This window comes from Abramis brama, assembly GCF_963993115.1.
Source record: "Abramis brama genome assembly, chromosome: 11".
Classification (NCBI taxonomy): domain Eukaryota; kingdom Metazoa; phylum Chordata; class Actinopteri; order Cypriniformes; family Leuciscidae; genus Abramis; species Abramis brama.
In genome coordinates this window covers 4,408,134-4,431,827 of record NC_139973.1, presented here as the reverse complement: position 1 = coordinate 4,431,827, position 23,694 = coordinate 4,408,134, and the positions used below count along the sequence as shown (strand labels likewise).

The following is a 23,694-nucleotide window of genomic DNA, read 5'->3' as shown; positions in this document are numbered from 1 at the left end:
GATTTCTCATGTGAAATCGTACAGGGAGAAGTAGAGTTTATAGCAAAACATTTTGCAGTGTTTGCATGTCCTTTACTGCATAGAATTCATTAAAATAGAAGTAAAATAACATTCAGTACAAGTTGATTTCAAAATGCACATAAATTGTTTTGCATTTTGTGATTTTCAGTTGAATAAAAGACTATTTTCCATTCATATATTTCATCATTGAGGATTTCTTAAAAATTGTGTAAAAATCTCGTCTTGTCTCGTTCTCGTGAACCCAATCTCGTGTCTCGTCTCGTCTCGTGGAGTAAGCGTCTCGTCACACCCCTAATATTTAGAGTTATCAATCTGAACAAAACCCTAAACCTTAAACTTTAAAGAGGCCATAAGAAGCTTTTCCTTCAGTGTGTAATGTATCAGTGTGTGCATGTTTAACATCTGCAAAGTTAAAATGCTTACAGTCTCCCACTAAAGGGATTTATTATTTATTTTATTATCTAACAGAGAACATTGCTCCAGACCTGCCTAAAACGCTTCTATATTACTTCAGCCAACGTCAACATCACAAAGTGACACATTAGAATAATACCCGGCCAAAGGCATACGCAAAGAGAGAAGACGAGGCTTCAGTGAATTGTAGTGTTGTTGCCATGTTGTGAAGCTGAAAAATCGCAATTATGGTGAGGGGCGTTTCATTTCCAACACACGCTTGAGGTGTTTAGCCAATCACAACGCACTGGGTCAGCTGGCCAATCAGAGCAATCTGGGCTTTTCGGAAGGAGGGGCTTTGTAGAAAGCGGAACTCAATCAGAACGTTTCAGACACAATGGGAATAGAAGTGCTGCAATGAATTTATTTTTATTTTATTTTAAATTAAAGCATTTTAACCTATTCTACACTCAATAAACAAAATAAGAAACCTTTAAAGTAACATCATATGACCCTTTAATATACAAAAATATTGATGTAAAATTGCAAATACCACTAATTATCTTCTGATGCATGATATAACAAAAATATACAGGGAGGAATATTGAAGACTCAAGATTAACCATTTCTTTTCTTTTTTTGGAGGAACACATCCATAAGCTGGTCGCCTGTCCAGGTGCTTTCTCCAGCCTTTTGCCTCGGATACTGGGATACACTCCAGCCCTATGATCCTTCAGATGTCGTATAAGGAAGTAAGAGATGAGAGATACATCCATAAGCATGAACCAAATATCAAAACAAAAATCAATCAATCATATCTCTCCGTTTACACCACCTCTCAGAGTAAATAAAGAGCAAATGTGTCATCTTTTATGGTGCAATCCATAAAAATGAAACTCTCTCTAACTTTTCTCACCACTAACACTAACTCCTATAGGATGCATCTACTAGAGTAACTGCCTTTCATGTTGTCTCCATAAGTAACATCAGCTTTCAAGCAGAAATATAGCTGTAGGAACTAGAACGGCTATTGCTCAGGTCAGGACTAATGGCCTTGTTTGATCTCCGCTGGCCCGCGTAATTTGAGAAAGATTAATCCCTTTGCTACGTCATAGGTTTGAACTTTGCTTAAGCTGGACCGGAGAAAACGCATCAATAGAGAGCTGGTTTTCAGAGGCAGAACAAACAACATGTGGTCAATATTAAACAAGCAACGATAAAACGAGTCATATGAAAGATTTCTTTGAACTGTTTTACTTCTTTAACAAACATAAGATATTTGAACTACCGTTCAAAAGTTTGAGGTCGGTAAGATGTGTCGGTAAGAAGTCTCTTCTGCTCACCAAGACTGCATTTCGTTGATTTGATTGATAGAGTAAAAAATCGTTTTAGTGTGAAATATTATTGCAATTTAAAATAACAGTTTTCTATTTTAATATTTCTTTGATGACAAAGCTACATTTTCAGCATCATTACTCCAGTCTTCAATCATTCTAAATCTAGTATGCTGATTTGTGGCTCAAGAAACATATCTATTTTATACACAATATTTATTCCAAATAAAAAATTTTGATGCACACTAACAGAAATGCACGCACGGCTTGTATAAGTCTTTCTAGGTGAGCCTGTTGTTGCCGATAGGAAGTTCAGGTGTCCCTGTAGAGCAGGACCGTAATGATGTCTGCAGGGAATCCAAATCAGATAACTTAAATCAAGCCTCAGGGAAAGCTTAATTACAACTGCTGTTCTTGTTTTCTAACTCTCAATGAGACTTTATTTTCCTTTTATTCCAGCATTAAGCCTGTTGGGGCTCTCAGCACCTCCTCTCGCTCTCCCGGGCCCCAGCGCTCTCTTCCTGCACTTGTTTTTCTCTCCTTTGATCACTTTTTGTACTGTAACGAACAGTCAATCAGCGAGTCTCCGCAGACAGCAGACAACTTCACCTGTCTCCTGAGGTTCCTGGCTCCCACTTCATCTTCTTTGCCATCCATTACATTTTCTTAATGCAGATTTGTTGTTTTCTGATGATTAATTTATGGCTTTGCATGCAGCGACCAACAAGTGCAAACACACACATTACACACTCTGAAATAAACACAGTTGCTGCATAAAAAAAAAGATACATTCTAATAACACTCAAAATGGCACAAGCCTGTGAATTATATCCCTATAATTAAATACAGTGTCACATATCCTATGATCAACGTTCAGTCATATTTAAATGCTGAATCATGCACTTAATGAATGTACTGACCACAGGAGGGTCATTTCTGCTGAGCAATACATTTTCATGCTCACATCATATATATATCTAGGTTTTATGGGATAAAATATTAAACTAATATGATTTCCATCTTTTAAAGTGGTTAAACATATAGATTGATGGTATAAGTTTGTGTTACTGTAAAACATTGAATCCTGTTTGATAAAATTTCTAAATCATTTGATAACATTTCAAAAAATATATAATATTATTTTTAGTGTTTTTAGTATTAAAGTTTAGTGTGTCAAGTTTAAGTTAACGGTCAATCCCTCACAGACCACTGCTAATAAAGTAAATTATTGTTGTAGACATTTATAACGTTACAAAAGATTTCTTCAAATGAATGCTGTTCTTTTGAACTTTAAAGCATCAAGGTTTCCACAAAAATATGAAGCAGCACAACTGTTTTCAACATTGATAATAATCAGAAATGTTTCAGCAAATCATCATATTAGAAAAATTTCTGAAGGATCATGAAGACTGGAGCAATGATGCTGAAAATTCAGCTTTGCGTCACAAGAAAAACTCAGTTTTGCCCTCATGCAATGCAGATCAGGTTCCTGCTCCGAGTGAAAGCGATTACTGCAACAATACGTTCTCAGGATTCATCCTAGACTGGGGCTCCAGAGAAAAACATAACCTGAGGAGCCATTGGCTCCAGTAAGAAAAAAATAGGCACCAATAACTTTAAGTGCCACATAAGAATAAACATAACAGTTTTACACACTTCATTTTAGTCATCCTGTCATGCGTTTACGTCTGCCCTCCTTTTACAGCGTCAGCATTTTTATCCATCTTGTGGATGCCCTGGGAACTAAGGTTTACAAAGTGGGAACTGAACATCTTTTTCCACTTAAGAACTACATATAGTCACAAAGAATTGTTCTTTACACAGAATCTGAGCCAGTGTCACGATTCACCATAATAATGTCAGCATCACTTGGCCATTGAGTGTAGTTTGGCCTACTCCTTACGCACTATCATATATCTTGCACATCCAGTCCATCGTACTTCATTAGTAATATCTGAGAGGTCTAAGGCATCTCTTCACATGTAACCATAATAGGCGGTGTTGAATTTTATTTTTAGCTCCTTCCATTCTCTTATCATGTAGACAACAGGTTAAGTAAACATATAATGAATATGTAATATGGTGCATAAATTTAGCAAAATGTTCCTCTTTAGTTATTTTTTTTCTAGCTGACTAACGAGTCATTGTCACATTTACTTTTGGAAAAGTCATTCATTGTTTGCAAGCTGTTTTATTATTGACATCTTTCTGCGGTTGAAACATTGATTGAGTGATTATAGAGGACATGATGCATTTAAGTAAGTACTGTATCTTTCACCATACCTTCTGATGTCCATTTGTGTTTATTTCGTGCTGTAACTAGAAGATAAGATAATCAATCCTCTTTTGCCCGTGAGTATTTTGGCACTCAAACTCATTTTTAAATCACATGTAAATCAAAATTGTCGCCAGCGGAGATCAAAGCAAAAATATCACTAGTCGCAGTCTAGAGACCTGCTAAATAAATGTAGATGTTTACCTAAAAGTAATTCTATTCCACATTTCCACAGCTCAGAGTCAAGGATTAGCCTTCAAATCCAGCAGAACTGCTCAACAAGCATTTATGATAGAGATGCACAGAGAAAATCTGAAATCATCAAGTTTAAAATGTAATAGGAAGATTTCTGGAACTTCACCATTATTAAAAAAAAAACGCTGTTCAGAAAATTCTGAGAAACCTCTAGGTAGAGCCACAGAGGCCAAGTGCTTTCTATGCGTTCATCTACTATAAATGGCGTAGATGTATGTGCGTGTGTCTCCAGTGCTGTGAGGCATTCATAAAACCACCAGCAATATAAAGGTCAGATGCTCCACTCCGTTTCCTATTATAAAAACACATACATCTAGAACGCTGATGACTAAGAACCTTTGCGTCTCCAATTCTATTATTCATCCTAATACAATGTCAGCTTCCTCTTTGTGTGCCTGATTCAGACAGACAGACAGGTCCCAACTGTCTCATGTCGTAGCTGTTGAGGAAGTGAGCAGAAATGGCAAACTAGAGCTGGCAGTAAAGGTCTGTACTGCCATTCAAATCCAGCCTGCAAACCAGACCCTGTGACCTGGGTTACAGGTTACAGGTAATTATTCATTAGAATTAGAATTAAATGACATTTGTTTCATAATATTGGGTTGACTAAAATGAGGAAGAAAAAAAATTAAGGTTTAGGCTACATTTAATTCAGTGAGATTTTATTTTTTTCTTCTAGACCTATTAAACTGTTATACCGCAGTCAAATAAGAAAAGTAACAAAACCATAAACTACAATCAAATCTATATACATACTGAACCGAAATTTGATTCAAAATTAGAAAAACACATGCCCTTATATCATCTGCTTTCAGTGCGTGTGATAAAATAATCAAATAAATGCCAACATGTATTTTACAATAAATAGCATTATGAATACGCTATTACATAGGCCATCGGCCATTGAAAATCCCATCCCAACCGAATCAGATTCTGCACAGGACAAATATTTAAGTCAATTCATAATACTTCCGTAACTCCATCTGCACTTTACAGTATATGCTCTTATAACACAATGCATTTTGATTGTCATTCATAACGCGTGCTGGTATTGTCTTGTAGAACCTGCTACTGCTCTGCTTAGTGGCTAAACCCATTCATGCTCAAGCCTCAAGCACAGATGAAATATGACCGTCAACAATTACATCCAGCATGATTTTTCCAACACAAAACCCCTCATTTCAACAGATCCTCTTTTCTATCAACGTGAAAGCCCCGACAGACTATTCTCTCGTTCAAACGCACTCTTGAGTTGTGCCACCGGGTACAGTGTGTGAAATGAATCCTGAAGTGGAACAAATGAAAGACAGGGAAAAAGTGGGTCAGAAATCCAGAGCGGCTCAGCAGTTCTGCATGCTGCACTGCAGTGGTGCGCGCGAGCACGTCAACTCCCACTTCCACAGCGCACAGACTGTCAAACTAACATTCCCTTACACCACATTTGAGTTTGAATCGAGTCGAGACACGCAGAGCTGAGGCATTACGACAGGCATCTGAAGGTGTACAGGGTAAATCACAGTAGATTTCCTTCATTTATGCAGCTGTCAGGCTCAATAGCCCATGCTCGTGTTTGTTTAGACAAACAGATTAGGCTGATGAAGGAAGAAAATCTAATTGTTATTGAATGGCTGAGCAAGAGACAGATTAGAGTTAATAAACAGGATAACCAAAGCTAAAGCTTAATCCAAATGGAAACGTTTGTTTACGGAGGATCAGCTGTGTTACTGCAGTAATGCGAAGCTGTACTGATAGATGTAATGGGAACTATAACTTAAAAAAATAATAATAAAAAAAACAGTTTTCCTCACATCATTAAATGTAAATATGCATTTGCATCCTATTTTGCATTCATTTCCGGGTTGACTTTATGAACTGGAAAATATGCTAGTCACACACACACATTTAAAATATTTGATTTGCATAAATGGATATAGATGGGTATTTATGCCAATAAACACCACAGAAACAACCAGAAATGGCATTTTCCGATTGAATGCAATTGGAAAATCCAATTTTGCATTCATAATGTAATTTACATTTGCATTAGAAATAGATGTAACTGCCATTTCTGGTTAACTTGTGTTGCATAAATTCTAGTATAATTAGCTTCCTTCATAACTAGTGATAAGTTAAGGCATAGGTAAATAATGTGACAAGTAAACACTAGATTAACAACACTTTATTTCCATAGTCCACACATTCTACTAACTATAAAGTAACTTTGCAACTACATGTCAAAACTCTCACTAGAGTATTAGTAAACTGTTAGGTTAGGGTTCATGTTAGTAGATAAGTAGACAATTAGACAATAGACATATAGCTGTTATAGAATGTAGATATTAAACAGACAGTCTACTAATACTCTAATAAAAGTTAGTTGACATGTAGTTGTAAAGTTACTTATAGTTACTTATAGTCTACTTATAGTAGAATGTCTAAAGTGTAAACATCGAAATAGTTTTACCAACACTATGTGAAATCCAGCAAAAGTATGGCAAAATATGTGGTCTTTTATTGGCATACATTTATATACATTTACATTAAAGGGGTGATATAATGCCCTTTTCACAAGATGTAAAATAAGTCTTTGATGTCCCCAGAGTGTGTATGTGAAGTTTTAGCTCAAAATACCCCACAGATATTTTGATCTAGCATGTTAAAATTGTACATTTTTGAGAGTAAGCAAAAACGCTTTAAATGCAAATGAGCTGCTGCTCCCAGCACAGGGGGCGGAGCTAGCTTGCACTCACACAGACATGCACTGAAAATTTCAAAAACCTTTAGCCTTTTATGTTCAAACCAGATTCAGACAATGATGGAGAGACTCAAGAAGAAGTGACAACATGTAGACAGCAACAGGACGTTTCTGAATGGTTAGTTGATGAATTTATATAGTTTATGCATAGTTATCTTCTAGTCATTGATTAGCATATTCTGTCTTGATAATCATTGTGTTCCGGGGGCGGGGTTTAAATTTAAATTTTATGTTTAAATGTAAACAAATTTAAATGTATTACATTTAAATTTAAATGTAAATTTTAGCGTTGGTGATGTCACTAACCCAGAAGGAATGTTGTGTAGTCTCTACCAGCCGTTTGTTGTAGTCCTTACAAAGCGATTTCTTTAAAAGCAAATATCTCCCTTTGCTTTGAACTTTGAGCGTTGTAACTTTGCAGATGTTGTTTATGCTCAAACAGCAACATTACACACTAACTAAAGTGAAATCATAATCAACCACCACTTTAATCTAAAGTGACTTAGGAGAAGTAAAAAGAAGACAGTAATGCTAACATTTTTGCCTCCATTGTTAATTTAGAACCTCTAAAACATGCAACAGTTATACACACACATTTAAAATCTTTGATTTGCTAAAATAGGCTATTTTTTTCAAACACAATTCACTAAAGTAACAAACGCAAGCAAAAAAAGACTGAGGTTTTAGCTACAGCCATTTCAAAGCATCTATGTGTGCTGTGGTTGCATACTATTGGTGTGGCGCTTCCCGAAATGTCCTTTTCTTGTCTACTCTTGCAGACAGGGGCTAAAAACAGCAGCACACTATCACATCTCCCAGGGGAGATCAGGCTAAAACCCAGCATCTCTGATCTCTCTGTTCCTCTGAGCACGGCTTACCCCTTAATCCACACTAGCCATCAGGGACTACAGTTGAAAATTAGCCAAGTTGGCTAAACTGGCACATTGACATATATGTTTATTAATGTGCACTGTCCCTGTAAACACTAAACTGTATAAATAAATAAAATAAAATCTCTGACACACAATTCTTATATTAGACCTGAAATGTGAATGTGAAAAAACATGTGAGTAATGTCCTTCACCTACTGTTCACTTGTTCAATGTATACTCCTCAATACACACGCTCGGTCTTATTGAGCACAAAATGAAATGTGTATTCATAATCTTTCATCAAAATGTAATAACTTGCTTCAATTCTGAAACTATGTTCCCTTTCCGCTGACATGCAGGCAAACCAATTCCCGACAGAAAATCAAATCACACTTTTACCCTACATACTCGTTTATCCTGTTTTATCCACATGGAAATACATCAAATTATTAAGAATGTAAAATGAGCTGTGAATGCTGTTCCATGTTGAGAATAGTAACAGATTTTCTAAAACTCAAAAACACATGCATTCAAATGTTCGCAAATGCCTCTTTATATTTGATTTAGCCAATGAAATTCTGCAGAACAGACTATTAGAGATGAATCTATGTAAACACACCATTCGATTGAGATTATAATTTTGCATCTTAAATTATAGAATCATCACCAAAAGAGAAAAACAGCTGATACTTAGTGTGTTAATACACACTATTATTGATTTATCATCTTAAACATTTGAGGTATTAGTGATCTAAACCCAACCTCCAAAACATTACAAACTAATATTGCAAAGTTTCTAAGACACTCCTCATAAAAAAAAAGACATTTATTGATTTTTTTTATTTATCTTAGGTGAAATCTTCTGTCAGATGAGAATAATACAAACATAAAACTTTAAAGCATGGAAGAAAACAGAGGACTAGTGCCACACTAGAATATTAAAGAGTGAATCCAAAGTGTGCATATACCAAAAATAGTCCAACATTAATCTAAAGCGACTTTAAAGAGAAGTAAAAAGCAGATAGTAACATTAGAAATGAGAAGCACATGCCAACATGTTCGCCTCATTTGTGGATTTAAAACCTTGAAGACATGCTAGAGTCGGTTATAGACCACAATGGAAACGCTGGAGTTGTGTGAACAGCGTGTTTTAATATAATCTGCATGTTCTTTCTGAAACCGCACTGATCTTCCTGTTTTTGCCAACAGGAAGCTGGTGCAAATGTTCCTCTGCAAGGTATCAGCACATGCGTGTGTGAGATCTACATGTTTCATTACGAAAACGGAACCGGTTGATCACTCCCTGTTCAAACTAAATCCAAACAACAAATCTCTGCCTTTGTTTCTGAAGTATGCTCAATTTAAACCAAATTTCAAGGTATTGCAGTTCAAACTGTAGCACTAAGAGAAACAATATCATATTGAACTGCACTGTCGTGTGCCTTTCTATTCTCCCTTTCCTTCTACTGTCTTTGTTACTTTCTCTCTCTCTCTCTCAATTCACCACATGAAATATTTCCACCACAAGTATTTGTTGATGCACTGCCGTTGTTCAGAAAAAGTAGTTGAGTTTCCATCTCAGGGTTTTGCACTCGCACGTACATCAAGTGCTGGAAAGCATGTGCAGATGCATGTGTGCACACACACATGACACTAGCCGCCAATTAATACAAATATACCATTGACAATCTGCAGTATATCATCAATAATCATGCCTCCAGTTTCAGCACGATCATCATACTGAATTAAACTAAACGGATCACCACGACCGGCACTGGCTAAACAAATTCAGCTATCCCCTTAATCATATCAAGACAAGTCCCATTAATTAAGGGCCAGATGGATAATCTCAGTGCACAAAAAGCATGCCAGTAACTGAGAGAGCGCTGCTTCCGGCTGTTCTGGGCCTGTGGGGTACCAAAAAACAGATTCACAAAAAGATTGAGGTTGAAAGGTTGAAAGAAAGACTGTCTTTAAATCATTGCACAAACTGAAAGAGGATGGCATGAAGATAGAGAGAAAAAGCCCTCTCGTCAAGCCCATTAAAGCCATAACTTTAGACAAGGTCCGATCCGATTTCATAATGAGGTATTTGTGGAAAACAGAGAACTGAGAATAGTGCTTCCTGCACCACAAAAGTTATTGTTAGTAGTAGAAGGAATTGAATATGAGAAGATAGAATTACTGGACAACAAAAAAGCAATTTCAAAAGACAAAATTCACAAGAAAACATCTTATTGTTGCATTGTCCTCGCAAACACCAACTGTTCATCAACCTTATCCGTACAGTACAACAGTGTCCGATAGTTCTCATCCGATAGTGTCAGTACAGTAAAAACACTAATAGTTGTGAATATTACGTGTCCCCAACTAAGCAAGCCAAACGCGACAATGGCAGAGAACCCATACCCCATCTGTGACAGAAATGGAGAAGAAAAAAAACCTTGGAAGAAGCCAGGCTCAGTCGGGCGACCAGTTCTCCTCTGGCCAAACGAATCAACATGGTGTGGTTATGATTCCAGGCTGCATCGCAAGTAAGATTGTAGATTGGTATCATTCAGAATATTTCATACAGACACCAAACACCATAAACACCAAAGATATTTTTCTATGGTCTGTTTTGCTCATATTTATGGAGGGTGCCAATATATGTGGAGCCCACTTTATAAAACTGTTCTAAATGTCCATCTGTCTATCCATCTATCTGAAAACAATACCACTTTCAAAAGGATAGTTCACACATACAATGAAATTCAATGGGATTCAATGCTGTTTAGACCCTTTTTTAACAAAAAAAAAAAATGTGTGTTCCAAGTCATACGAGTTTGGAAAGACAGGACCAATTATTCAAGGATATATATTTAAGGATTCAGAGCCATTAAATAATCATAATTCCTTAACATTCCCATCCCCAGTGGAAAATTGGGAAGGTGGCTCTAGCTCGGCTAAAGTAAGGAAGCATGGAATGCCACGTAGAATGGAATGGGGTGGTGGAAGTGTAGGGAGGAAACGCAGTATTTTTCCTGAGGCGGGGAACTAGTCTACACTCACCCACGGCAGTCTGTCCGACTCTCTCTCTCTCTCTCATACTCACATTAAAGAGCATTTATGTCTTTATGAAGCAGCTACTGGCCACATGTGCTGAACAGCTGCCCCCATAAACACCGGATTCAGCTGCTTTTCATTTGCTTATTCTTCCATTAAACCATCTTACATCATCTCCTCTGGCAAAAAAAAGTAGCAGGTCTGCAGCAATGGGGATTTTGATGCAACATAGTGAGTGGTATTGTAAAAACCAAGGTGTGAAATAATGGTGGTGGGCAGAAGAATGTGTGAATACCTGTAGAGAGACATGCCATAACATGAATGAGCAAGATTCCTAAAAAGAGCACAGAAAAATTCTGTGGCACAAACATATTATGAATACTTTCATTGAATCCAAAATAGAACAATACAACGATAGGTAGACAGATAGACATATAGATAGACCGACAGACAGAACGATAGACAGAATGATAGGTGGAATGATAGAACGATAGATAGACAGAACGATAGGCAGAAAGAAAAATGTGATATGCGATAACTCATTAAATGTGATATTTGATATGTGATATGATAATGCTTAAAGTGTGTAAAATTAAATTATATTTAAAATGTATTTAAAATTAAATAACCTGCATACATGTTTCACATTCTTTTTGTCAGAAGAAAGCATCCCTACAACTTCTGAAAGTGAACAGCAGTGTTTTACAGTAGAAGTGTAATTTTAAAATCAAAATGTAAAGATAAAACACTGCTTAGTCTTCACTGTATGAATTAAATACATACTGATTCTTATTAAAGCTACAAAAGTTATTCACATTCAGTCAAGAGCAGTGAGTGACTTTCTCTTGTCTTGTCTTTTGTTCATGACCCCAGTTATTGCAAGCCGTTGCGATATGCATATTGTGATATGTACATTCGCTATATTTAAATAATTTTGATATATATTGCACAGCCTTAATATATAGATGGAAATTAAAGGAAATATTGTGTGCAATAAGTATTAATTGATTACAATTTCATGTCTCATCTTCCATCTTTTATATAAAATATATATATATAAAATATATAATATTAAAATATATAAATATCGCAGTTATTGGCATCAGCCATTCTATTATCTATATATCAGCATCCGCCATTGAAAAATCTTTAAAAATCACACAAAACTCTTGTATTTCTCAAACCTACCAGCCAGATATAATTTTATAACCTCACCAGATAGCGCCTAAATATTCATCCATACAATTTTAACACTTTTATTCTGATGCACAAACACATGAACACTCTTACGAGCACAGAACATAATGAATTGCGTGTTTATATCGTACTGCAAGTTATGGCTGAATTAGTGGATGTACAATGATGTCTGGCCTGTACTGAACTCATATTGAGGAAAAAACACTACATTCTGCTACAGACAGAAACGTGTCTCCATAGCGACTCGGACACAAGCTAACAGCCGCTGTGTGATTGTGAAAGATAAATGATCACAAATTAGCAGCGAACACGCACACACCCCAACATGCTACAAATCTATTGTCTCTGTAACAATTTGTGCCCGACTTGTATAATAAATCTTTAAAATAACTATTATCATATTTTGTGTGAATGTCGCCATTTGTGGTATAGTGGGCTTTCAGCTTGGGATGACACTAAAATAATTCATTAAGATTACAATTACAGCTGCAACAATTAGCTAATAGTGCAGTAATCCAATTTAGTTGAGCAGTCACAGACATGCATGCTTTGTGTACCATTTATTTAACGTTTACTGAGAAATAAATGAGCAACAAAGTAATTCAGAAACAAAGAATAAGACCAAGATGAATTGAAATTACTATATTATTACTGTTTGAGTTAGGATTAAAATAAACTAGTGGTCTTCCATTGTATTTGGATCATGTTAACAACTAAGGCCACGGACCGCATTTCACCACACTATGTTTACATAACTACCTTTACATCATGGTAAAAAGTAACTATGTTGATTCTATGGAATTTTTTATGAAAACAGTAGCCTAAAAGACATTTAGTATAATGCAATTGCACAAAAACTGCTATAGTTTAATAACAGAAAATACTCTAATTATATTATCTACTCCTTTAATACATTTAATGTCTACATTAATAATAATAATGCCAATGAGATGAATTTCCCATATTTCTGCCACATTTCTACTAGAGTAAATCCTTGGTGATTTGTGGATTGAAAAGGCTCAAAGTTTCTCCTGTTTTATGAGTCAGTGTTGCTGAGAATGTCAGGACGGTTCCATCTGGCTTTAAACTAGATCAATAAATCATGAGGCATTTGATTTGTAGTTTGTATGGAAGAACTCTGCACTGATCTCAAATGTTTTTCACTGGATCTCACTGCGCTGTTTAGTTGTCGCATGATGAAATGGCAGCGCTTATCAGTTATTGGCACCAGTGCAACTGTCTGCAACACACGTGCACAGCATTATTTGCATAGTGCATAAACATTATATTGAACATTTATCAAACTTTCGTTATCATTTTATCAAGGAACACCCAGTCCTATGTTCAAGTATTCGCTCTGATATTTCTCAACACGGTGCTTTCAAAGTTAAAATCAGCCATTTGCAATAGTGAAATACAAAACAAACAAAACGCCAGTCGTGGATCCGTTGGGTCAACCAGGTCTGATTAGAGCAGAGGGATCCAAGCAGATTTGCAGATTTGTCCTGATCCACTGATAATGATGGAAATCAAAAGAAGTCAAAATCTCAAACAGACTTCTAGAATTGGATACACACTGCTCTATTTAATTGAAGTACTAAATCTTCTTTAGGCACCCTGCAAAAAGACAAGCCAGAAGAGTAACAGATAACATTTGTTTGTAAACCGTAATTTCGTCTATAGAGATCAGGCCAACACAACACACAGCGGCTCAATGCAGCAGGACAATAAAACACATTCTACTGTGAACTTTTTCACTCATGCCAAAGGGAAAACAACGTAAAAAAAACTTTCTTTGACTTGCTAGTTTGCTACTGGCAAATCGCTTCAATTTGGTAATTAATACAAAATAACTTGTGTGTGCCAAAACATGAGGTTACGTCACATCAAATCATGTTCAGCTCTAGTTGCTCAGTGCTTACTATGGTGTTTCTTACTGGCCAGAGTCAAAGAAACTCAAAGTTTCAAAATCTGACACATAAGCCTCTATGACCCGTCATATGTTTGTTCGAAGTAATTATTCGTTTTTTCAGTCCACATTAAATGATCTCATTGTAAGCAGCAGGAAGCTTGTTTCAAGATAAAGAACGAAACCAAATCATGACATGAAATGAAAGACAGAAACTAGAGATCATTGCGTGATGAGCATGGGAAGTGTACAGCACATGATGTACAGGGGAAATTGGCTGGGATTTACAGAGAAATGCACTCAGAAAGTGCAATGCAATCAGTCTTATCACAAATCACATGTAGATGGAGTTTTAGACTGCAGTTTGACCAGGGATCTGTTTACAAAACACAAAAATATTAGCTCCGAAAAGGATTACACCATTATTAATAATTGAGCACCAATAATATATAAACAGGTTTTTCTATGTCTTTCCAGCAAAATTATATTGTAGAGTTAAATTATAGTGTTCAATAATATAAGACTGTTCAAACTGCCAAAAGCTAATTAACAGTAATAGTCAAAGGACAGAAAATAATAGGCAGAAAAGGGAAGGAGGGGATTGACTAATGGTGCAAAATAGACTTGAAGTGTCAAAGCCTGCGCTCAGTAACAACTCAAGCTGCAGTTTACTTTCAAAAACAGTTTTAAATTTCATCTACTGATTTTCCAGATGGCAAACTATTGTGTTATATACTTATTGCATGTCCGTAGTGTCCTCTCCAAGAAAAGAATGCTCTTGAGATGCTGAGATAGGGCGGCCACAATGACAGCATTCACTACCGTGATCAATTACACCAATTTAGGGCATTGGCGTCTAAAGAGTCTTCGTCCTCAGCTTTTCCAGTGTCTTTGATCTCCAGTGCGGCTCTACACTGCCACCCGTCAAGTGCCCTAATCAGAGCCTGAGCCCAATTTACATCTCTGAGCAGTGCTTCAAAAAGAGGAGAGCTTCACAAAGAGCACTCCTACAGAGCCATGTTCAAACCCTCCACCGGAGGGCTGACGGCATTGTGTCAGATGGGTTTCGCAGTTCCCTTCATTACGTCTGGCAAGACGAGAAGTCAGCAAATGAAGATACACCAACGCCAGTTATGGTCAAGAATTACTGAAGAAAAAAGCACTGAGAGACTTAGTCAAATGGACTGCTGCTTTACAAGGAAATTTAAAGGAAAATTTAGTGTAACACCAGGGGCTGGTTAAATAAATTGCTAAGACTACTATTACAAGTTAAGGGACTTTCACACTGAGCGTGATAATTCGGCGCCAATGTTCGACGCGATGGAGCTCTTGAATCTGAACAATAGATCTCTATGGAGCTATTCACACAGGGCGCGATCAATCAAAGATTTTTTTTTTTTTATGTTTGCTGGGTAATGTTTAAATGTGAATAAAAGCCTAAATTAAATCTATTCAACAAATAAAACGATCTCTTCAGAAAATTGTGAATGTACATGTGGTCACATGTAGAACACATACTTTCACATACTGTGAAATCAATGTGATCACATGTGAAATGTGTGACAAGTGAATTATGTTACAAAAGATTTCTATTTCAAATCAATGCTGTTCTTTTGAATTTTCTATTCATTAAAGGGGTAGTATAATGCCCTTTTCACTAGAGGTAAAATAAGTGTCTGATGTCCCCAGAGTGTGTATGTGAAGTTTTAGCTCAAAATATTTTTTTATAGCATGTTAAAGTTGTCACTTTTTGAGGGCGAGTAAAAACGCTCCGTTTGTGTCTGTCCCTTTAAATGCAAATGAGCTGCTGCTCCCGGCACAGAGGGTGGAGCTACAACAGCTCTTGTGTGAGCAGAACCTCACACAGACATGCACTTAAAATTTTAAAATATTACTCTTTTTACATTATTTTTGGTCAAATAAATTTAGCCTGGGTGAGGATAAGAAAATTCTTTCAAAATCATTAAAAACAAAATCTGACCAACCCCAACATCTTGAACGGACGGTAGTACATATACGCTAAGTAAATCTTCTTTGTGTTAAGATGGATTTTGCATGCTCTCAACTTCACTGCACAGATTATAATACGGGCTACAGGAGGTTACGTCTATTTTCTGAGCTTTGCAGGAATGAAAATGGACTGACAATGAGTGTGAGAGAAACTGGCAAACCAGCTGATGTATTCAGCCTTTAATGACAGAAACAGCACAGCAGTTCGCTGGTAAATGGCTGCAAGCATTTTAGCCCCAATAGGCTGAGATCAATAAATACACAACATCCCAAATAATACACACAACAACAAAGGAACAACTATTGTAGAGCTGCCCTAAACAACTAAACAAGAGAAAACATCTTCTGTGACTGATCTCAGCACACATCAGACAACATGAAAACTAAATCGACCCATATTGCAGTTTGTCAGTCCTGAAAACATCTTTTCTGTTGACGTAACAGGTGTGATGTCAGGTGCCAATGGCCACTGTGTCTTGTGACCTATTAATGCATTAAGTTTTAATATGTGCATACACAAATTAGATTTGTGGAAATGATTTTCAGTAAATATCAACTTAAGCATTGCTCTGTTCATCACACAAAGCTATCGTATGTCATATCAATTATTTTTTCATAAAATATTAAGCAAACAAAAAAGCACAACATAGCCATTAAACTCTAGGTTTCTTCAAGGTAAAGGACCACCACTTGCAACACCAACTTTTGGTATATTTCAGGGCATGCCGAGACTTGAAGATCTGACATCATTCTATGAAAGAACAGGAGACGCTTTCAAGTTGGGCAAGGTTGATGTAAGACCTTTGAGACGAGCTGAAATAGGAAACCTATAAAGCCAGACGTCTGTTTTCAAATGTGCACAAATCACAGAGGAGGTTTTTGGAGGACACAGTCTCATTCTGAAGTCAAGTGTGTGTGTGTGTGTGAATGTTGAAGATGCAAGTGTGTGCAGGAAGCTGTCACCTGCTCTGCGAGGAGTCACCTTGGCGAGCTGTTTTTGCACTCTATCTGAAGGTAAGAGGAGAAGGTGCCGTTTTATCACTGTCTGGGACTGTCGCTGTTTGCTTGACGTCTCCTGACAGGAATATCGACTCTGACCTCTGCTCTTTCCAACCCCTCAGAACAACATGAGCCAGAGTTACACAGACACAACACAATGACTCAGAACACTCAAATGTAAACAGTGCAGCAGATAAATCACTGAAGCCACTTGCCTTCTAGGTTTTTAACAACAGATACACCAGCTTTTATCCCAAAACACTCACCTCTCAGTGTGCTTTCAAGCTTTATGTGAAATTACAAGTATGTGCTTCTTGATGATCTATACAATAAAACAACAGCTTATCTGACCACATCAGACTTTACTGTAGTGTACATTTGAATTTAATCAGCAACAATGGCTGTTTGGTCGAAATATTGGTTCCTCTGATTATACACTGTCGTTCAAACTTTATGTTAAGTCTTATGCAAACCAAGCTGCATTTATTGAATCAAAAGCAGTAATACTGTATAACATTATGAATTTAATTTATTTAATATAATGTAAAATAACTTGAATATATTTTCAGCATCATTACTCCAGTCTTCAGTGTCACATGATCCATCAGAAATCATTCTAATATGCTGATTTGATGTTGAAAACAGTTGTGCTGCTTCATATTTTTGTGGAAAACAATCTTGATTCTATACATTTGAATTCATTGATGTATAGAAAGTTACAAAAAATTACCATTTTCTAAGATTATAAACATCTTTGATCAATTTAATGTGACCTTCCTAAATAAAAGTATACTCATTTATTTTTTTATAAATAATTAAAATGGTAGAGTAGAAACAAGTATATTTTTTTTAAATTAATAGGAGTACAATGTTTTTTTTTAACCATTATTCCAACCCAACAGCCACTGAGATATGATTTTGATAAAAATATTAACACATAATTCTAGCTATATTTCCCAGCCCTTGTCTGCTGTTATAAAAGATGTGCTGCTAAAACCTTCCAAATTCCATTTCCTCAGGGATTTCCAAGTAATTTACACATAGAAATGTCTCAAAAAAGGACCTGCATAAAAGAGTCCAGAATATCCCCTTCAAAACGAGTGTCTACAACAGTAGTTTCCAGCACATGAACCCTCCTGATAGTCACTTGCCCCCATTCTGTGGCACAATTCCATTAGTTATGTGATGTAACTGTCGCCGCTGGCCATTCTCCTTTCAAAAAAGCTAAACCCAAAGAAAGTGCTCGTCATTCTTGTCCTCAAAGCTTTTGTCTTTTGGAATTTCCTTGAGTTTTGCCAACCTAGTACACCTGAAATGTTCAGGCATGAGGAGGAAAGAGTTTAAAGAAGCACGGTTTACATAAACACAAGACCACAAAGTACGTCCCGCTTGGAGTCTGTGTCATGACCTTGACTTCACAATTGTTTGGGGATTCAACACTTGCAGTCCATGTCGTGGGAGGATTCTGGAGGGTTAAAAAAAAAACCTGACTCAAGGATATTCCTGGCATTCACATGGCAGCCAACTTTTTTAATTAAACCCAACTGATAAGAGTCTGGAGTATCCATGACCACCAGACATGTGTCATAATGGTGAGTTGCTCATAAACAGCAGAGACATGAACAGGAGGCAAGGTCAATAATTCTGACCAGCGTGGTTTCAAAAATGTGACGCATACTGAGTAAGGAGTGAAAGAGGCTATTAGGAAAAATGATTATGAAAAACCTGTCTGAACCACAGTTCTGTTACATAAACCTAGTGAGATTCCCAGCAAGACAACATTTGTAGGCGTCATATCATAGGTGTGGTTCTCAATTTGTAGACGACAGATTACACTGCTTGTAAAATGCTTCATTCTGGAAAAACTGAGAAAATGTTCAATATCCATTGCAGATAAAGCAATCCCACAATGCACAGCAATGAGAGAATATTCTTATACTTAAACATACACTCAATCAGCTTCTAATTATTTAATTTGATTCAAATTACACTTAAGTAATTAAGTCTAAAAATCAGTCATCCTAAACAATTATCTGTCTTTCAAACCAGATTGAAACATTGCTATATTGAACAGTACGTTGAGTGCCTTCAATGCATGATTGTGTTCTGATTACGGTCAATTTCCTGGCAACATATAAAGTAAAAGCATGTAAACGTAAATGCATTTGAGTGCATCATTATATTTGGATGATTGTTTTTCTACATTGCTAGTGCTGGAGTTGTTTTCATACTAATGTGAAATGTTTAAACCGACTACCTGTACAACCCAAGACAGGTGATGGATTTGAGTCAGTAAACAATGAAAAGTAACCAAGCCAGCTTCATTTTCACATCCAGAATGTTTCAAACTGATGATGTTCATGTACGTTTAGCAATATTGTGAAAACGCTGAATAAGGCAGAATATGGTGCTGACGAGAAATTGCACTGTGTTTACAGGATATAACAGCATGAGATTATTGCTGTGGTCATCTATCATTTTCAGACCTGACCGTATGAAGTCATTAGTGGGAGCTCAGTAAACACTGGTGTGTGGAAATCCCTATTTACACTGTACTAGCCAGGGCTTGAGTGTCTCATTTCTGATTTAACACTGTGAGCCTGAGACCTAAATAATGTAGCATATGTGCTTTCTAGATTGCTTTTATTTTTTACATAGAGATATTTTTAAAGTTGAACAACATGTTATGAGTAACCTAGGGGGAATCCGTGTCAAGCTAAATTCATCCAATTTTTTGATTACATCTAAAGTCTGTCTGCCCTATTCCCCAGGCATGTTCTCCCTGTATTCTCACTCCTGCTTGCTCTCTCCGTAGGGTAAAGCGTATTGAGGAGAGCGCTGGTGTCACACCTGTCCCCACGCTGTCAGCATCAGAGCACACATGCTGCGCCACTAACAGGATATGACATACAGGACACAAACGCTCCAGCTCAGGGTGGCGTGGCGGCACTGAAGTGTGAGGATAGAGACTCTGTGCAGAATTAGGCCACAGTTTAAGCAGCTACATTAACTTTAAGAGATACACTAACTTTAAGAGATTAACAGTCTCATAATCTGTTTTAATGACAAAATCTGATACTTCCAAACTTAAACGAAATGTACTGATAGGTCATAAATTCAGGCTCAATGTGAGCAACGTTAACCAGACTACATGTGATTTTACACATGGTAAATATTCTGATATATCAGTCAGGCTAATGAATCAGACAATATTTGGTAATTTTGAGATATCTTGGTCTCCCCTTGTACCCCTGCAAAAAAATCTACAGACATCCTTGTCAATAAACAGTAGAGCTGTGCGATTAATCGCAAAAAGATTGCGATCTCGATTCAAACACCCACAATCTCATTCCTAAATTACCACGATTCAGCTGTCTATTAAACCTTTGACTAGTCCGATCACAGCAAATATTCAAATCCACATTCACGCTGTCACTGAACCAGAGAGAGCAGTTGTCATGTGCAAGTATGAAACCGCTTCACAAACAGTCAATTCAACAACACAGTATCATTATTTCCTTGTTACAAATGTTCAAATAATATCAGAAGTACTGGAATAAAAGTTAATAGTTTGGATATAAACACTAATGTATTACTATGGTAGCGATCAAATAGAGCAAATCCCTTTTAGAAAGTAAATTGATGCTTCAAATATAAAGATTGTATCAATTTATAGTGTGTTACGCCACTAGGTGGCGACAAGTTTAAAAAAAAGTATGTCATTCATTGAATCATTCATTCAAGAGATTTGTTCAAAAAATGCCGATTCATCCAGTAAATGAAACAAATGATGTATTAGTAAGTCAGTGGACAAAAACTTCATAAAACAATTTTTTGTGAAATCATTCAAAGTTGTGAAAATTACATGATCTAGTACCTTTATACAGTGCTTGTAAGTCCACCTGTGTTAAATCTAACCTAAGGTCTACTACGGGCCACAAAAAACCCACTGCGATTGCGAACATCACTCATACTGCAGCATATCTAATGGACTGTAAAGTCATTTTACCAGAACATCCACTGACTTTTAAACAGGTGTGTATCAACATGCATTAACTACAGAATCGTACAGTAACCCCCATCCAAAAACCCCCACCCCAAAGTAATTTTCAGAATCCAACACGCTTTCATTTACCACCAATGGACCTGACAGAATAAAAATGGATTGGTTACGGGTGAACTCAGCTTTAATGAAGTATAATTGAATGGTGAAGTCTTTTGTTTAGAGCTGTACTTATCTGATTCTCACAGCAGGGTTACTCGACAAGTGCAATACCTGCAGGCTCTTGTTTATTCCTAACCTGGTCGTCTTGCTAAAAGTCAAACAGCATTGTATCTTGGATGCCTGTTTACTTCATTTAATGCCAAGCTTTTGATACAAAATAGCAATAGAACAAGAGAGCTGAGATTATTGATGACAAGGCCTAAATACATGAGCATAAGGGACAATGCAGCATCCATGGAAACCACATAATTAAACATTGATAAGTGTTTTATTCCAATGAAGAGGTGAGTATAGCTAATGGACGTATAGTAGAAGAGTTACATAATGCATTATTGCAGGTGGTTATATTGGAGAACATCTGCAATTGACCTGAATAAGCTAAACGATACTAAATTAAACAACAGTATAAAAACATCACTGATAATGATGATATAACGATGACACACAATATGCAGCATCCTGATCACTTATGCACTCTGCAAATGTATATTTAATGTCACATAACAGTGTTGATGAAGCAATGAGATAATGGCGGGCTGGTTTTTCATGCACCCCCATACAAAATCATGCCTAAAAATGTGTCATGAGCATGGTACAGATGGTAATTTCATGGTACTTTTATATAATTTACGGAAAAATAATAACGGCCATAATACGTTTGGAAGTACCTTGCTTGGAGTACCATGAATGTTCTGCACCATAGTATCACCAATATCATCACTATACCATGGCACTTTCATACCATACTCCTACCATAGTATATCCAAAACACCATGGTACTCGAATGTGCTTCGATGATTACCTCGGAATGTATGTTCATGTGCGCACGTCTTATCACTGATCATATAAAAATGCCTAGAAAACACGGTAGTATTTATATCTTATATGGAAAGCAAAAGTGTTTTAAGGTATGCTATGGTATTTTCGCAGTAAATGTCCACAAACATTGCATTTCTTACTTCTTGATTTTTTTGGGTAAATAATATTGTGGTTTTAAGTCTCAAATGAAAGACAGCAGCAGTGCATTAGACGGATGCTGGTGTGTTTTCATCCATCACCAATCGAATCGAACCGCACATCATATCCTCAACCTCAATATCAAACTAAATATATGTATCTCCTCCAAACGAGTAGCAAAGTACTGGCATGTTGTTTTTATGGAAGCATGTGACAAATAGCACTGGAGAACGAAATCTTTCGCGGGAGCCTTCTGAACACACAGACCTGCTAAAAATGACACACACACACTCACACACGACGTGCCATGACTTACCGAGCAGGAGCAGTTTCACCTCCCTCGCCGCCTTCTCTCCATCCTCCCGCAGGTTTTTGTCGATAATCTTTGATCTCTCGGCGGCCGCCTTGTCTTCAGCGCTCACCGTGCAGCCCATGATCGAACCGTGCGCGCGTCAAACTTCAGAGAACGGGTCAGATCAGCTCGGTCCGTTCCGCTCAAGAACTGTAAACTATAAAGACGCCGCGTGGATTGACAGATGTGATATAAAGGTGCAAAGTGTCACAATGTAAAAGGTTTGATTCCGAAAATGCCCGTCCTGTGAGCCTCCATCAATCAGGAGGGTTAGAATATGTTTAGACGAGATTAAAAAGTTGCTTTAGCTTTCCGCCAAATCAATCAATCAATCTTCCTTTAGCGCCTCCTTTCAGATCAAAGAGCAGCCGCGGCGTCGGCGCTTTCATCTACCGCTCACAGTTCTTGAAATCAAAATCATTCGCTTGCACTGAGTCAGGTGCCTTTCTTTACACGCGAAAATAATATACAACTCCTGAGAAATTCTGCCGCCAAACAGCTCTGGTATTTTTTTTCCCGTTATTATTTAAAATTCAAACGTTCTGCATATCGAACCTGGCAAGGGAAATTCTAAATATTTAAAAATTCAAATTCAGAACGTTGCAGCGTTCGGCGCGGCGCTCCACTCGCGCTGATTTCTTCCGAGGAATAAACAGAGCGTAAGAATGTGAAAAAGCCCAAGCGTTGCAGCACCCACCCACTGATGAACAACTGCCCGTGAATTGTGGGAAATGCAGTAGTTTTCTGCTGCTGATTCCGAACAATCCACAGAGAATCGGTTTGCTCATATGGTTCAATGAACCTGTTAAAAATGATTCATTGATTCTTTGAAATTATCACTCAACAAACATGATTAATTATTAACACACTGACGTTTAAACAAGAATGACACATAATAAGAAACATTTCACTGAAAAGACACAAAAATCTAGCTAGTGAAATCAATTCAAAATCAATTCAGTCTTAACTGTTGGTTTACAAAAAGATTAGAATAATTACATTATCATATCTATGTAATACTCTTTTCATAATTAAAAAACATGACTTTCATAACAAAAATAAATATATAACAAGTAACCTGGGTACTATACTTAC

The 23,694-nt window shown here is 36.9% G+C and overlaps 1 protein-coding gene across 1 annotated transcript in view; it reads right to left on the bottom strand.

The window, feature by feature from the left end:
- Nucleotides 1–23,327, bottom strand: part of gnai2b (guanine nucleotide binding protein (G protein), alpha inhibiting activity polypeptide 2b) — a 42,781-nt gene extending 19,454 nt beyond the window's left edge. The window contains exon 1 of the mRNA XM_084128387.1: nucleotides 22,564–23,327. Within this exon, the coding sequence (XP_083984513.1) occupies nucleotides 22,564–22,681 (118 nt within the window). The 5' untranslated portion in view covers nucleotides 22,682–23,327. The remainder of the gene's footprint in view (nucleotides 1–22,563) is intronic.
- Nucleotides 23,328–23,694: the final 367 nt, after the last annotated feature.